Below are 17,171 nucleotides of genomic sequence, written 5' to 3'. Positions count from 1 at the left end.
CAACGTACTCCCAGTGGGCCTACTCATAAAAATACCTTTATCAACAGTGAACTTCTTTAAGGAGAACTACTTGTAGAGAAAGAAATGTACACATGGAGAGCTCTATCCTGAACTGGAGGTACAGCCAGTTTCATAATTTAATGGACTGAACGTTCAGTCCATTGGTGCTTTTATTGGTAGCATTTTCATAAAAGCAAAACTTTTTTTGGATTATTTAAGTGCACAACTACACAAATAAGTGATGGGAGATAGAAATTAAATATTAACTGTGTATGGACATCTTCCTTCCATCACGCTCTACCTGACTTTTATTTATGCTGAATATTTTTGTGGACTGCTTCCTTACATAGACTGGACCATGATGTTATTTTTTAAAAATTATGTTACAAGCATGATTTTTTCTATCTACTTCTATCCCATTTACTTCTGTCAGATGTTCAAATCTCTCTGAGCCTTACCTGCAGTCCGGACTGGTCTGTTGAGAAGAGATCCAAGTTTAACGCCTCCAAAACTTCCCTGAAATGCAGCCTGGTCAGGGAACTGGCTGTCTGTTCCAAAATCTTATTCTCTTAACCTACCCATTCCAGATAGAAGTCATCCTTTCTCACCCCACTTCCAGTCTATCTCCTTCCTAAATAGCTCAAATCCATTACTTCCTCTCAGTTTCCATTCCCACTAGCAGTGCATAGCCTGGACCCTCACCTCACTATTTCTTATTACATCCAATGTCCAGTGTATGTGTTCTCCACCCCACCAAGGTGATTTTTTAAAAATCGAAATAAAATTCACATAACATAAAATTAACCATTTTAAAGGAAACACTTCAGTGGCATTTAGTACATTGACGGTGATGTGCAGCCGTCACCTCTGATTCCAAAACATTTTTATCGTCCCCACATAAAGTTCCATACCCGTTAAACAGTTATTCCTCACTCTCCCCAGACCCTGGCAGGCACCAGTCTGCTTTCATTTCTATAGATTTACCTCTTCTGGATATTTAATATAAATGAATCATACAGTATGTGACCTTCTGTGACTGGCTTCTTTCACTTAGCACAATGTTTTCAAGGATAATCTACATTGCAGCTGGTATCAGTACACCATTACTTTTTATGGCTGAATGATACTCCATTTTATGTATACAACACAATTTATCTGTTCATCAGCTGATGAACATTTGGGTTGTTTCTACCTCGTGGCTATTGTGAACAGTGCTGAGACAAACGTGTGTATACAAGTTTTAAGTACCTGTTTTCAGTTCTTTTGGGTATATACCTAGGAGTGGAATTGCTGTGTCCATATAGTGATTCTGTGTTTGACTTTTTGAGGCACTGCCATACTGCTTTTCACAGTAGCTGTACCATTTTATATTCCCACCAGGAACGCATGAGGATTCCAATTTCTCCTCATCCTTGTAAACACTTATTATTTTCTGTTTTTTAAAATTATAGTCATCTTAGTGGATATGAAGTGGTATATCATTGTCGTTTTGATTTACATTTCCCAGAGGATTAATGATGTTGAACATCTCTCCATGTACTTGTTTGTCAGCCATTTGTGTATCTTCTTTGGAGAAATGTCTATTCAAGTCCTTTGCCCATTTTAAAATTGTGTTGCTTGTCTCTGTTGTTGAGTGTGAGATACTGGATACTAGACCCTTATCAGATATGATTGCAAATATTTTCTTTCATTCTATATGTTCTCTTTTTGCTTTCTTGATAATATCCTTTGATGCACAAAACTTTTCAGTCTTGATGAAGTTTAATTTACCCATTTCCTCCTTCTCATCATGCATTTGGTGTCATATCTAAGAATCTATTGCCAAATTCGAGGTCATAAAGATTTACCCTTATATTTTTTTCTAAGAGCTTTATAGTTTTAGCTCTTACATTTAGGCCTTTGATCCTTTTTGAGTTAATTTTTTGTATATGGTGTGAGTTAGAGGTCCATTCTTTTGCATTTTTTCAGTCTTTTACCATTAAATATGATGGTAGATGTGAGTTTTTTATAAATGTCCTTTATTGTGTTGAGGAGGTTCTCTTCTAGTTCTCTGAATATTTTTATCAAGACAGGGTTTTGAATCTTGTCAAATGCTTTTCTGAATCACTTGAAATTACCATTTTCTTTCCTTTTGTCCTGTTAATGTGGTGTGGTACATTGTTTGATTTCCTTTAATGTTGAACTACCATTACAGTCCTGGGATAAGTACCACTTGTTCATGGCTTATAATCCTCTTAACATGATCTTGGATTCAGCTTGTTAGAGTTTTTTGTTTTGTTTTGTCTTGTTTTTTTGTTTGTTCATTTGAAGATTTTTTCATATATATTCATAGGGGTATTAGTTAGTCTGTAGTTTTCTTTCATTGTAATATCTTTGTCTGGCTTTGGTATCAAGGTCGTGCTGGCGTCACAGAATTAGTTAGGAAGTATTCCCTCCTTTTCTATTTTTGGGAAGAGTTTGAGAGGATTGGTGTTAATTCTTCTTTAAATGTTTGTTAGAATTCATCAGTGAAACCATTGAGTTCTGGACTTTTCTTTGTTGGGAGGTTTTTTGATTCAATTTCTGTACTTGTTACAGGTCTTCTGAATTTTTCTGTTTCTTCTTGAGTTTGTTTTGGTAATTTGTGTGTTTCTAGGAATTTGTCCATGACAACTAGGTTATCTAATTTGTTGGCATACAGTTCATAGTGTTCTCTTATAATCGTTTTTATTTCTTTGGGTTTGGTAGTAATATCACAGTGTGACTTTTTTAATGTAAACTCAATCATGTGCTTCTCTATGATGGCTTCTCACAACCTATAAGGTAAAATCCGCCTTCCTACTTGACTGAAAAATTATTATGGTCTTTCTCAATTCTTATTATTTTATGTCTTAATAATCTTATCTGTCAGTACTCTGCAGTTTCTTTGCACTAACACTTAGAGTTTCCGGAAGTAGTGATACTGTTTCATATCTGTGTCTCTTGTTCCAGGTACCTTGCATACACTGTTCCCTCTGCCTAGAAAGTCTTTTTTCTGCTCCTGTTCCCACCGTCTACCATATATATATATGTGTGTGTGTGTGTGTGTGTGTGTATGTGTATATATATATATATAGTAGACATACCATATATATATGACATTTGAGTGGCATTTGAGCAAAATTGTAAAGAAGAAACTGATACATATCCATTTCAGTTCTTTGCAATTTTGCTCAAATGCCACCTCACTCATCAACACTACTCTAACACCTTAGGCCCAGTGGTTCCATGCCATGCAGCTCCCCCAGCATGCCATACCTATTCAACTTTAAATATCTTTAGCTACTACACATATGGTAGATGACTTCCAAATCTTCCTTTCCCTGCCCAGATTTCTCTTTGAACTCTAGACAGATATTGTGAGGTGCCTATGAGACATCTCTCCTGTATTCCGGACTGAAATCATGATCTCCCAGCCTTCTCAATCTCTCAACATGTTTCCTTCAACTACCCATCTCTCTGAGAACTCCACTGTCTCCAAGTAGCCCAAGCCAAAGGTCTGAGCCTCATGCCAGACACCTCTTTTTCCCTGAGCCATGACCAATAGCATCATCTAGTTGAGCTTCTGTAGTTAGAAAGACACAGTGATCCGTAGTTTGTATACAGTCTCTGATTTCACGACAGTCCAGAAACATGTAGGTGTTATTTCCACCTATAGGAGGCAGTCGAGGCTCCCTGGGGTTGAATGACTTGCCTATCATTCACTGCTTGTAACTGGCCAAATCAGGATTCCAGGGATCAAACCCATGCAGCTTCAGTAATTCAGTAATGAGGGGCAAACCCTCTCAGCCCCAGTAATTCCTGACCCTCTTTGCTTGTCTATATTTCTCAAACCTATCACCTTCTCTAAATTTCCATTGCCACCTTCACTTCTCTCTTTCTGTCACCCCCTACATCCAGTGCAGTAGCAAATCTGATTGGCTTTGTATGTAAGTTGAGAATGTGAACGCTTCTTACACCTCCACAACTACCAACCTAGTTTCCTGGAACAACACAATAGCTTTTTAATTGATCTCTCTCCTTCCATCTTTGCTCCTTAGCCTGTCCTCAACTTGCCACCCACAGTGATCTTTCTAAAACCCGAGTCAGATTTTACGTATGTGTGTGTAGATTACGTATGTATTACATTAGTCTCATTGGCTCAAACCCTCAACGACTGTCCATCTCATTTAGAGTGAAAACCAGAGTTGTACCAGCGTCTGGAAGTGGCCACGTGACCCGCACCCCCCGCCCTTCTGCCCCAGCCTCTCTGGCTTCACCGCCCCCTCCGCCTCACTCCGGCCACATGGCTTCCTTGCTGTTCTTCCAGACGCACTGAGCACACTCCTGTGAATAGGTCTTTGTATTTGCCGTTTCCCCAGCCTGGAACGCCCTTCTCAGGTATCTTTATGACCTGTTCCTGTGCTTCTGTCAGTTCTCGGCTCAAATTTCTTTCTCTCTTATTTCCATTACTTTCTTAACCCTCACCCCATAGTCGTCTTCTCCTTCACTGTACTTACATCCGCCTGAAATATTACGTATTTGTTTGTTTAATTATTTATCATTTATTATAAGCTCCATGACCACAGAGTTTTTCGTTACTGTTTATTGCTGTATTCCCAGCCCTAGAACAATGCCTGGCGTATAAGAAGCATTCAGAGAATATTTTAAAGGAATGAATAAATGAATCAATGACGACTGTCTGAGTTTATGTCCAAATCATTTCTGGCTTGGTGTGGAACATTGTTTGGCCTCCTTGATTCCAGTTGTGTACTCTCTAGCTTGCTGACTAAATTATACTTCGGTTTCAGTCTCTTCTTCAAGTCCCACCGCTTGCAGAATATACATCCTTCCAGTTTCTTATTATGATTATCAGGGTCTCTAGGATTTGGCTCCAGCCTTCTAACTTCCTTTTCAAGTTATTCCCCTAACAATGTCTCATCTTCAGCCTTAGTGAACAGTTTTCATTCCCCACCTGAGCCTTGCTCTTCACTCCTCTGTACCTTTGTACATCTTCTTCCTTCTCCCTGGAATGTCACTCTTAGGACGTGATAACCCCTGTGCATCCAGGAAGAGTCATCGTGCCCTCCTGTGTGCCTCTCTTGGTATTATGCTCATGGCATTACGAGTATTTCTCCTTAACACTGTGGACTCCACTGAGGCAGGGCAGAGTGCTCTTTGTCATTGTTCTTACTGAATTGGTGGACACACTGTATGTGATAAATATTTGTTAACTGAAGATGTCTATAAAATTCTAACATTATCTCCAAGGACTTTCTATTAAGCATGCTGTTTCCCTTTACCTTGAGACAAAATCAGTTTACCTCTAGCCTAGAGAATGAATAAAATATTTCCCCATTTTTTGGGAAAGTGAATTAATACTAAGTTGGAGTAGGCTGAAGGGTTGTATAAGAATCACATGTGGAAAGAACGAAAAGAAAGCATCTCTGTGGCACTATTGGAACTCCTTGCTCTTCCCTATTTTTAAAATGACTATAAAAGACCTTACATATGGCTGATTTATACAGAGCATCCATTTGAAGTCTCTTAATGACTGCATTTAAGTTCATGAAAACATAGCTTTTAATGTCTCGGTAGTCAGTTTCACAACCGTGACATCAGCTACTCTCTGCTGACATTTAATCCTCTGCCTTGGCCCTCGTTCAACAATCTGTTGGATTGTTCCAATCCCACGTCCTATTGGAGCTTCTTGAACTCCTTAATTCTGAGCCGTCATCAATGACTTCAGCATCCTGCTCAACTTCCTTTCCATTTCTCCAGCTTGCCGCTGCCGTAATTTTCCCATGGTGACCATGTAAATGGACTTGCACTTCGTATCCCTCACAACACACTGGTGAGCTGAACTGAGAACCTCCTTTATTTGTTCAAAGAGATTTTTATCTCTTAAAAATGGTGTCCGCCAGGCAAATGGAAGAAAGTATAGTGGGCTCACATATCTCTGTTTGAAGTGAGAGACTTTTTTAATAGTTGGCCCTTGTGGGGTGGTATAGACTCTGAACCCAGACTGTCTGGGTTTAAATCCTGGAGACCACTTCCTCATTCTGTGACCTTGGGCAACCTGCTTGAGACAGAAGTGTGTGTGTCAATTTCCTTCTGTGAAATGGGGATAATACCTAAAAGGGTGGTTGTGAGCACTGAACAAGCTAATGTTTAGAAATTGCTAAGGGTCATTCCTGGCACACGGTGAAAGTTGATGCCAGCCCTTAAACCTAGTCCCAGTGCCAGAAATAAATAACTAATAAAACAGTGAACAAGACGCCATGTCCCCTACCCTCATAGAACTCACATTCTTGTGGAGTACAGACTTAAGCAAATAAACCTGAATAGATGTCTCATTGCATTTTATGATAAAGATTGGGAAAGGAAAAAATGGAGTGGGCTATGAAAGAGTAGTTAGGGAAGAATTCTCTGAGAAAGTGACTCTAAGTAACCTAGAAGATGAAGAGGAGCCATGGGGGAAAGAACATTCTAGGCTCAGGGAACAGAATAAATCAAGGCCTGTAAGTGGGAAAGAGCATGCAGTGTTAGGGGAAGTACAAAGGCAGGTGGAGCTGGAGCCCAGGGAGAGAGGAAGAGAGGGGTGCAAGGTAAAGTTGGAGAGCAAACTGGTAGCCTTTCAGCCACATTAAGGAATTTATTTTGAATCTACTTTCAACAGGAAGCCATTGAAGGTATCTATTGTTCTTTTGACATGAGGTTTAGAGAAGGAGCCAGGGAAATAGAAAATAGGGAATAAATTTTAATTCTATCTTACGCATGATCACAAATTTTCATTTATACTTATAAAAACAATTTAGAGTTTCTTTTACTTGAAAATAATCTCTAAAGACACCTTCTTTGGTTTCTCCAGAATTATTCCACAGCCTTTGGGTTATTTATATTGCTCACAGGGATTGTATCTATCAATTATCTACCTTTCCCTTTCTTTCTTTCTTTCTTTAGTTCGACAGATATTAATGGAATGACTACTCTTGCCTTCCTGTTCCTTAGGACTAGTAAGGAGAGACATTAAAAAGCACACAAATAATTAATTACACTCGAGGTAAGTGTTATAAAGGAAAAGTAAAGGCTACTAGGAGAGCATTTAACAGAAGACTTCTGTCAGAAAGATCATACAGGCCTCCCCGAGGAATGCATAGGAGGCAGCTAGAAAAAGAGAAGCGAGAAAGTACTGAGGCAGGAAGGCTGTGGTGTCTTCAACAGCCTACACTAAAGCTGATTAGTTGGGCTAGAGTTTAGGAGTTTCCCTTAAAGTAAGTAAGGATCCAGTAGGGTCCCATGGACCAATTTTATGTAGTAAAATGACATTTATACTTCTAAAAATCCCTCCAACTGCTGGGTGGAGCATGGACAGAAGGGGATAAGGATGGATGCAGAGAGATTCAGATAGTATTTATCACCTTTTGACAGTGTAAAATTGTCCATACATTACAGGGAATTTGCATCTCCTCTCCTATATAAAATGCATGCAGCAACCCGCATTCTTCAGGACAGTTACACACCTCCCCTAGTTCCAAACATTTCCTGAGGGGAGGGGCGACTGTACCACCCATTTGAGAACCACTGACACTGGCTATTGCAATAATCTAGGCTTTGGTTTTCAGAGTGAGGAGCTGCATATCCCAGGAGGCCTAGGAGACATCCACTGGGAAATGGGAAGGAAAGATTATAGTTTTGATCCCTGCTTATTGTGTATTTTAAAACTAAGAACAAAATTAAACTTCATTATCATTGAATAGCAGGCTTGACTTCGGTGCCCTCTATTACTTTGGTGCCCTTGTTAACAGCTGGTTTCTTGTGATGTACAGTACTAAATGTGATCTGAGGGAAGAGTGGCAATTCCATGGTGATGCAGGTTGTCACTTGTTTGTTTTCCGTGCTTGCTAGGATTGCGATTTATGTGTTCCCAGTTAAGTGGAGATATGGATTCTGTTATCTGTTTTTAAATAAAATAATCTTGTACAAAAGAGCCCTTTACAGAAACTACAGATTGAAAATAATATTAATAATACAGACACAAGGTAACAAAAAGAAAACAGAGTTAATATTACTAGTCAGCAGCAAATTTAGATTAAAAAAATGCCACCGTCATATCTGGAAAAAAGTAAACCAAAAAACTGAAATTACCCAGAAGACATTTGAAATATGTATTTGTCTACATTTTTGTTAAAAATGACTTTGACCCTAAATATCATATCTTAGATGTTGCCTAATGAAAATATGAAGTCATAATTATTAATACAAAAACGTTTATTTCATCTTTTTCACATTCTCTTAAAAGTTTGTCTCTAATAATATAACTTATAAATACCTTAGTACACTTGGTATATTTTATTTAAAAATACAGATAATAGGTGCATGCTGAAACGTTTCCTTATTGCTAGAGAAGCACTGGTCTAGGCAGGTAATGGTTTTCACTCAGGCTGTGGCAGCACAGATGGAGACAATTAAATGACTTCTAGAAATGTGTACAGGGAAGAAGTGGTAATTGACTAAATGAGGTGGGGATGAGGGAGACATTGGATCAAGGCTGACTGCCAGATTTCCAGCAAGTGTCAGATGGATGGCACATTTTTGTTTTGAGAATTAGATTTGGGAGACAAAGAGTCTTTTTCTTAATTGAAGTATAGTTGATATACAATGTTTTATAAGTTACAGGTGTACAATATAGTGATTCACAATTTTTAAAGGTTATATTCCATTTGTAGTTATTATAAAATATTTGCAATATTTCCTGTGTTGTACAGTATATCTTTGTAGCTTAATTTATAACCCTATAGTTTGTACCTCTTAATCCCTTACCACTATATTGCCCCTCTCTCCTTCCCTCTCCCCACTGGTAACCACTAGTTTGTTCTCTGTATCTGTGAGTCTGCTTCTTTTTTGTCATATTCACTAGTTCGTTGTATTTTTTCGACTCCAGTTCAACTTTCGACTTACTAAGTTTGCAGCCCCAGTGAGCTGTCCAGCAGGCAGTTAGATCCTCCCCTGTGCAGATCAGGAGAGAGGACTGGCTTCAGAGATAAGATACTGGCGAGTGATCTCCACATAAACAGTAACACAGAGCACGACGATGATGAAGGTCACCAGGGGAGGAAACACCTAATGATCGAAGAAGTGGGCTGAGCAACAGAAACTGAGATCCAAACTTCAAGGTTAGGGTGGAGGAGGAGCCTGTACAGGAAAGTGGAGGGGAAAATGGCCAGAGAAATAGAAGGAAAACAAGGAGAATAGGTCCTTACGGACACTAAATGAAAGGCAGGAGGGGAGGGGCCGGGTATGTCAGATGATATTGAAACTTCATGTTAAATGAGGATTCAGGAGTCCCCGTTCCATTTAGCCATGTGGAGGGAGTTGGTGACCTCTCAAAGCTGTTTAGGGAGTTCAAGCACTTGACGCATAAGTGTGATGGCAGTGGGCTTGAGGCATGCGTGGAAGATGAGGATGAAGAACCTTCACTCAGCCAACGGTATTTTTTTCATTCCAAAGTAATATTTGGAAGTTTGTTTCCTTTTTTGTTCCAGAAAAATTAGGAAACACAGAAGGGAGTAAAGACAGAAATAAAATGATTCCAAATTTCTCAACTGATGTCAACTAATATGAACATTAATCTCTTGATATTTTCCTCCAATACTTATTTATACAGATACAGTTACCATCTTTATTTCAGTATTGTAAATTGTGCATTAATCTTATTCTGTTTTCTTCCCTTTACATTTTCCCTTGCCTTTACATATTTTTTGAAGTATGATCTTTTTTTAACAGCTGAGAAGTATCTCTTCATCTCGTTATATCAAAATGAATATACTCATTAACTTTGGGCAAATAAGTTATTTGTAATACTCCACTTTTATAAATAATTCTGGGATGAACATCTTGTATATACATCTTTGACTAGGAGCTATCATACTGGTAGTACTCCTGGTTCTTTTAAGGCTTGTGAAAATACTAATAGTAATAATCTCTGTCCGTCCAAGGTGCTTTTGAGGAAGGGCTACTCCGTACCATTGCACTCTCATCAGCACCATTTTCTACACTTAGGCACATTCCAATCCCCCTTGTAAAATTATGTTTGGGTGTGTGTGTTGTTTTAAGTACATTTCTTGAAAATAGCATGTGTTTGCATTTTCCATTTTACCCTAATTTCAGAGCCTTTAAGGGTACTCAGTATTTTATATCACTTATCATAACTCATGTATTATATAGTCTGTCATTGTATTTTATGCTCTTTCATGTTCCTGGGTCTTTCCTTTTTATCCCCTGATTTTTACTGCATGATGTGAACTTACCTGGCTTTGTTTTTCAGTGACTTTAAAGGTGTATAGTCTGTTTTAAATTATGATTGTAAAACTTATGTTTACAAAGTTATTTCACAAGAAAAACGTCCTTTCCTCAGATTGATTGGAAGCATTATGTTTGTCATGGAAAATTATTCTGTTTCCTTTAAAATCATTTGTATATTGCAGGGAGCTGCTACTCTTTATAGTAGCTGTGTTCTCTCTCGGACCCCACATGTGGTAGCTGTTGTAGTCTCTTCTTTCCAACCTGCTGATGATTCTTTTTGCCAGAGAAGATGAAAGAGAAAAACTAGGCACTAACATTTATTGGGTGTCTTCAATACAACATCCATTTGTGTAGATTACCTCATTTAATCTTAGTATTAATTCTGTGAGATAATGATCATTGTGATCATTTTATAGGTGAGGGAACTGAAGTTAAAAGGCATAGTTTGTTCATTTAAACTTCCTTAGGAAGTGATAGAATCAGGTTGAAACTTGGTTAGTTAATTCAAGAAATACTTATTTAGTGCTACTCTGTAGGCACTGTCTTATCCCTTAGGATATATGAGTGAATAAAATATATGAAGATTCCCTGCCTTCATGGATCTGAGGTCAGGGTGCCAGAGTAGTTGGGTTTTTAGTGAGGGCCTTCTTCCCGGTTATGCCTCACGTGGCCTTCCTTGGTGTGTGCATGCAGAGAGAGAGAGAGAGAGGGAGAATCTGTTGCTTCCCGTTTTTATAAGGGCATTAATCCCATCACTCCACCCTCATGAGCTCATCTAACCCTAATTATCTCACAGTGGCTGCACCTCAAACACCATCACATTAAGGATTAGGGCTTTAACTTATGAATTTTGAGGGAACACAAACGTTCAGTCCATAGCAAAGGACACAAACATTCAGTCCATAGCAAACTCTAAAACTTATTTTCTTTATGTTATACTATGCTACTAATGTGTAATTCAAAATACCATTATTATTGGATTACTCTCTCTCCTCACCAAACTGGGGGCTTGCCCTTCTGTGTTTCTTGTTGCTGAGAATGTAAAATCCCCCTTCTCCCATAAAGAGAGAGTGAATTTTTTATTTGCTTTTGTATTTTCACATGCTTCACCTCATTGAGAACTTCAGCTTTCTTTCCAGTATTTTTTACAAGGCTTTACCTCTCCCATTATATTCACTATGTTTTTCAGGGAATTTTCACATTATTTAAGTATTTTATTTTACAGTGCATGTGCTTTTGAAGAATTTCATGTAAATGGAATTTTTGTGAATAACACCAAACTTTGAATGAAAATTTGGTATTACAAAAGAATTCCATTTCATTTTTATTTTTGAATAACTATGCCTCACATCTTCTTGGTTAATTTAATATTTTAAATGATTGGGCTGTTTAATGTCTGTTGAGTCAGGTGGCAATGTCGCAGAGCTTACATGAAGAAAATGTGAAGTATTTTTAATTGGAAATAAAGAACTGGAATAGTGGATAACGAACTTCTGCTTAGGATGCTTAAAGCAGTGTTAACCTTTTACTTCACAAATGGGTCCAAATTGAAGGGATCACTGGTGAGACATGTCTTGTGCTATTTATGCCATATACTAGAAAGGTGCCCTCTAGATCAAGGCATTTTGTTTAAGAGGTTTAACATGAAATTGTCAATACACTGAATTATGGGGAGAAAGATACTGTTTCCAGGGAGTTGTGTCTTTAGAGATGTTTAAAAATATAGCAGCTGGGGGAAGGGAGAGTGGTTGGGATGCAGAGGACACACGTTAAATGCAAACAACTCTTGGAACTATAATTAATTTTCTTTACCTTTTACCTTGGATGTTAAGTTCCATTTATTTCAAGAGCACTTTTGTTCTTATGCCTGTCAGTATATACTTGATAATAGGAATTTGCATATTGTATTTTGTATAAGTGATAACTTGGTGTATCTTCAGATTTTTCAATATAATATGATTGGTATCTTTGGGTCTTTTCTAGGTTTGTGACTTGGCTTTTAGCCTGAAGAAAATGCTGATCCGACACAAGATGACTCATAATCCCAATCGTCCACTGGCAGAATGCCAGTTTTGCCATAAGAAGTTTACAAGGAATGACTACCTCAAAGTGCACATGGACAATATCCATGGAGAGGCTGACAGCTAATGGTAGCTGTAAAGGAATTAAGCCATTCAGAAGGGCTCCTAATACGAAACCCAGATTTCTCTCAGCTGATTAGCGTAGCAGAAGTAGCCAAAAGTAATTCACTGGTCTCAGAGTTCTTATTTGCCTACCTTTAGAGTCTGTAGATACATATGCAAAATAAAAAAAAAAATCCTACTTTTGTCAAGAAATGGTACAAATGGAAAAAAATAACTTTGTAGCCTTCCAAAATACTGCTTGTGTTATGTCTTATAAAAATGGAAAAAGGAGCCATGGCTCTTCTTCTTGGCCATCTCTCTATAGTGAAGTTTATTAACATACTCCGTTATTAGGCTCTTTTATTTTATTGTTATCCTTGTGTGTGTATGTGTGTCTGTGTGTGTGTGTGTGTGCACTTGTGATGCTGGTTATTGCAACTGGTTATTACTAGTTTAGCCAGAAAGAGATTAAGGTTTCCAAGATATTTCACTGCAGATAAGGATAAGGGGCAAGAGTTTTCAAAGTCTCAAGCATGATAACAGGATAAAACTTGCTAAAACAGGCCAAAAGTTGATCTTATTTAATAAATAGCTCCTTATAACAGATCAGTTTAAAATAAAGAGGTATTTAAGAACTAAAACATCAATTGAAATGTTGCTCATTTTAGACAATTCTCAGGAAACATTATTTCCTCTCATCATTCATATGCTGACATTCATGGTCTAGATAAGATCAACACAAAAATGACCATAACACTTAAATATTTATCAGGCTGATCCTCCTGAGTTTATACTAGCGAGCTTTAGAAATTAACAATATATAAATATATATAACTAAAAATGGAAACAAAATAGGTTCTCATTATCTGCTGACTGACAGGGTAACAGGACGGTAGGTGTATTACAGTATTAGTCATGATACACCTGGCCCTTTACCCTCTCATTTCATAAATGTGCACAGAACATGTTAGTACAGACATAGCAGAGTCCTCAGAGCATTTACATTCTGTTTCACAAAAGACATTTTTCAGAATCTTGGCAGTAGATGATTCTGAAACACTTTTGAATTACTCTCAATCCTATATAATTAGGAATCCAGAATAAAAAACATAAACCTGGCAATTGTTATGATTGAAATTATCACTGATGCTTAAGGGGAATTGAAGCAAGAAGCATAATTTCTTCCTTTAGGTTATATTTCAATTCAATGCTTGAGAGCAACATACAATGAACAGCTTGTTTTGGGAGAAGATATGATAAAATGTAATAGTGTTGTCAAAGCAGTGTAGAAGAACCCAAAAACCAGAAAAAAATTAAAATGAAGCCCAATTCAGGAACTTTCCTCTTTGGAGACCATTCAAAAGAGAGAGGAAGTGTAATTTTAAGGAAGTTTTTTAGTTCTAATGATTTCTGGAGAAAGGTTATCTGAAGACAGTTCTTTGAAGCCAGGAATCTTGTTGTAGAATTATATTTATGCTCAGTTGCAATTTTAAAAAGAAACATAAAGATTCATTATAGATGTTTAAACTCTGTGAAAATACTAAATTTGAGACTCACCAGAGACAATTTTTAAAAATATAAATGCCCAGATTATAATTTAGAAGATATCTAAGTATGGCTATAGGTAGCATTTGTTCTGAAATTATAGACTGTATTTTATACAAATAGATTTCGGTCTTGTTTCTTCTCACTGTGTCATTTGTTTCAGTAGTATATTTTTAGATCTATAAGTGTTTTCAATTTAACATGACAGTGTGCTTAATATCATTTGAATATAAAAGGACAGCTGTAAAATTTAGTAGTGTGTATTATTTAAACACGTTCTGCTCATTCCTTTGGATGCTGCCTTCTCTGTATGGGATGCTTCATAGCCCGATTATGTGATGAATGTGAAACTTGAAAGGAAGCCAAATACCAATTTTGTATAATCTCAGTGACTCACAATTTACAGGGCTGCTGAGGAAATTACCCTCAAAACCATGTTATGTCCATGCTGCGGAGTGAGCTGATGAGGACGAGGTGCTGGACCTGATCAGGCTGAAGGTTTGTAGTCAAGCAAAACTTGAGAAAATGGTGTGGAGAGACCTACTGGTACACCATCCTTTCTTTTCAAAGCACTGAAACCAAAACAGGTCCTTAAAAGACTATTTGCGTGCTGTCACCTTTTATCCAAAAGATGACTGATTATTTATAAGCATTTCAGATATATTAGTGTTTGTACCCTGGAACTTTTAAATCACTTAGCAGTAACAAAAAGATAAGTGATTTGGTTTGATTGAGAAATTAAGAGCATAAATAAGACAATCATAGAGGGAAAGACTTAGAGGCAAGCTGGAGTGCAGGTACTCACTTTGAAGTATCTTTCTCTTCTTTTCTGCTGTAGAAGGTTATGGCTCCTGTACTATCTTGGGAAAAGGCCAAATTCTTACCCTGAAGTCAGGGCTAAATAATTTTGAAAGGTATTCAATAATACGGGTAGGTTCAGATATGTTTTTATATCTTTGTATATTAACATTCAAGATATTTGTATATCTAGAATTTCTTTTTGCTTTACAATCACTGGCTTCTATTATTTTTTTTTCCATTCCTTTTTAATCATGATTAACAGTTGCAGCATAAACGTATTCACTGGTGATTCATTCTTGGGTTTACACAGGATAGTTAAAATGCTACTTCTAAGAAACATTTTCTATATCCGTTGTGTGTGTGTGTGTGTATGCAGAGGATCACTTTTATGAAGTGCTTATATGCAAATATATTACTTTGTTCAAAACCCTTCTGACCTATTTGGTAGCCGACTCATTGGATAAGTATGAATATGGATCACAGAAGGTCTTATAACCTTAGTTTTTGCATTCAATTTTATGTGCTGCTGCCTCTCCCAAAGCTGAAAGGGAGGGAGGAAAAGAGGATAGGTACTGGAAATATTCATTTTTTTCCTTCACAAATCTAAATATTGCTTGTGAAATCTCATCTTGGGGTTGTGAATATATGGAGATGGGTAGGTAGGAGGAAATGTGTCTATTTAAAACCCTAAGATTTTATCATTAATAATGAGGTTTATTTGCATGTACATATATAAATGCAGTATTTGTGAATATAGCAGAACTTGAATAGCATTTTATTTTATTATCAATCTATAATCTATATAATCACTACCACAGTTGGGGTTAGCACTGTATTTTACTACAGGACTGTCACTAGCACAGTTCTATCGTAAAATCCAAATGAACATTTTAAAGTTGTTTTTGATGAAAGAAGAAAACGTAATTGCCATTACTCCCAGACCTCCTGTTTTATAATTTACTTCTAAGTATTTCTAGATCTGGAAAGTACCTCTACAGTTAAGCCGAGTTGATTTCAGGGCCACAAGAGAGAACGCGGTCTTTAATTCTCATCTCATTCTTGGTCAAACATAAGCACCGTGTGAAAAGCAACATTACTACTAATAAAAGAAACGTGACTTATAATATTATTTCTGATATTCACAAATATAATTTAAGGATGATTAAAGTTATGGCTAATGATTTAGGTGTTCCTTTTTTTAAAAGTGGCATGTCATCATTTTGGTGTTGTCTCAGTCTTGTGAGGTTTCCCTGATACAAAAAAATCATCATCATCATCATCGTGATTCTCCAAGTAGCAGATTTAGAAATGATACATTCATTTAACTTTGATCTGTCAGAATTCATTTAACTAGCTGACGCACTAGTTCTTTGGAATTTTCATAGCCTTAACTATCTTGGGCTCAAAACTGTGTTATCACTGCTGGTTGTTAATTTGTTGTATGACAGAATAAAAAACTAACTCTGGAGCCTTCAGTCTGGGCCATGTCAGAATATTCTAGATTTCCTAGGCCCATGGACTAGTTCAGAATGCAAAGGGGACCTTATACCAGAATGGTGCTGCTGATGCAGTGTCAAAGTTTACTTTCTACGTTTTTTAAAAAAATGCTTAACACAATACTGTAAAACAGCATATATAAAAATGTTTATATTTGTTACAAAATAGGCTTCCTAAATACTTGGTATATTTAACATCCTAACCGTGCAAACATTTAGGCACTTAGAGTAAGTTTTTAATGCCACCTTGGTATATTCCATAGCAGAGGGAAACTAAGATTTTAGGTAATATTGACCATTCTTGTGCTGAAAATTGAGAAGGGACATGGGACCACTGAAACTTGATGATCTAAATTAATGTAAAGGAGTTTATAAAGAATATCACTGTTTCTGACAAGAAACACTGTAGACTTACTAGGAATTAATTACGTAGTAAGCACACACACACAAAACGCATTTGCCTCTGCAAAATAATATAAAAATGAAGAGAATTCCAGCTTGTAGTGGACACCTCATTTTAAAATTTTGTCTTCTTGGAGAACAGCAAATAATGCTCTATTCCTTAAAGTTAATTTCATGTGATATCTTTTACATAATGTTTTGACTGGCATACTTTTTCCCCCCATTCTTCTACTACAGACTATTCTTAAGAGTATATATGTACATTTTGGATGTTTCTAATAAAGGACTTATGGTAAGATTTCACATTTTTATCCTCTGAAATTGCTGTGTGCTTTTCATTTTGTGATGATGAATCTGTCCTGCCTTTTCTAGTCTCATCTAGCCTTCATGTGGCACACAGGGCTTGTATTGGAGTCTGTACTTAGGGAGAAGTTTGTTCTTTACCCCTAACATATGAAATTCATCATCACCAATGTGTGAATCTGATAAAAGCCTGACATTG

General features: G+C 37.0%; 1 protein-coding gene across 3 annotated transcripts in view; it reads left to right on the top strand.

Moving 5' to 3' along the window:
• Window positions 1–14,039, top strand: part of PRDM5 (PR/SET domain 5) — a 205,030-nt gene extending 190,991 nt beyond the window's left edge. For all 3 annotated transcript variants that reach the window (XM_068543370.1, XM_068543369.1, XM_068543371.1), the window contains one exon: window positions 12,286–14,039. In XM_068543370.1, coding sequence (XP_068399471.1) covers window positions 12,286–12,450 — 165 coding nt within the window. In that variant the 3' untranslated portion in view covers window positions 12,451–14,039. The remainder of the gene's footprint in view (window positions 1–12,285) is intronic.
• The last annotated feature ends 3,132 nt before the right edge of the window (window positions 14,040–17,171 follow it).

This window comes from Eschrichtius robustus, chromosome 4 (genome assembly GCF_028021215.1).
Source record: "Eschrichtius robustus isolate mEscRob2 chromosome 4, mEscRob2.pri, whole genome shotgun sequence".
Lineage (NCBI taxonomy): Eukaryota > Metazoa > Chordata > Mammalia > Artiodactyla > Eschrichtiidae > Eschrichtius > Eschrichtius robustus.
The sequence above is the reverse complement of the archived record's forward strand: the minus strand, read 5'-3'. Positions and strand labels throughout refer to the sequence as shown.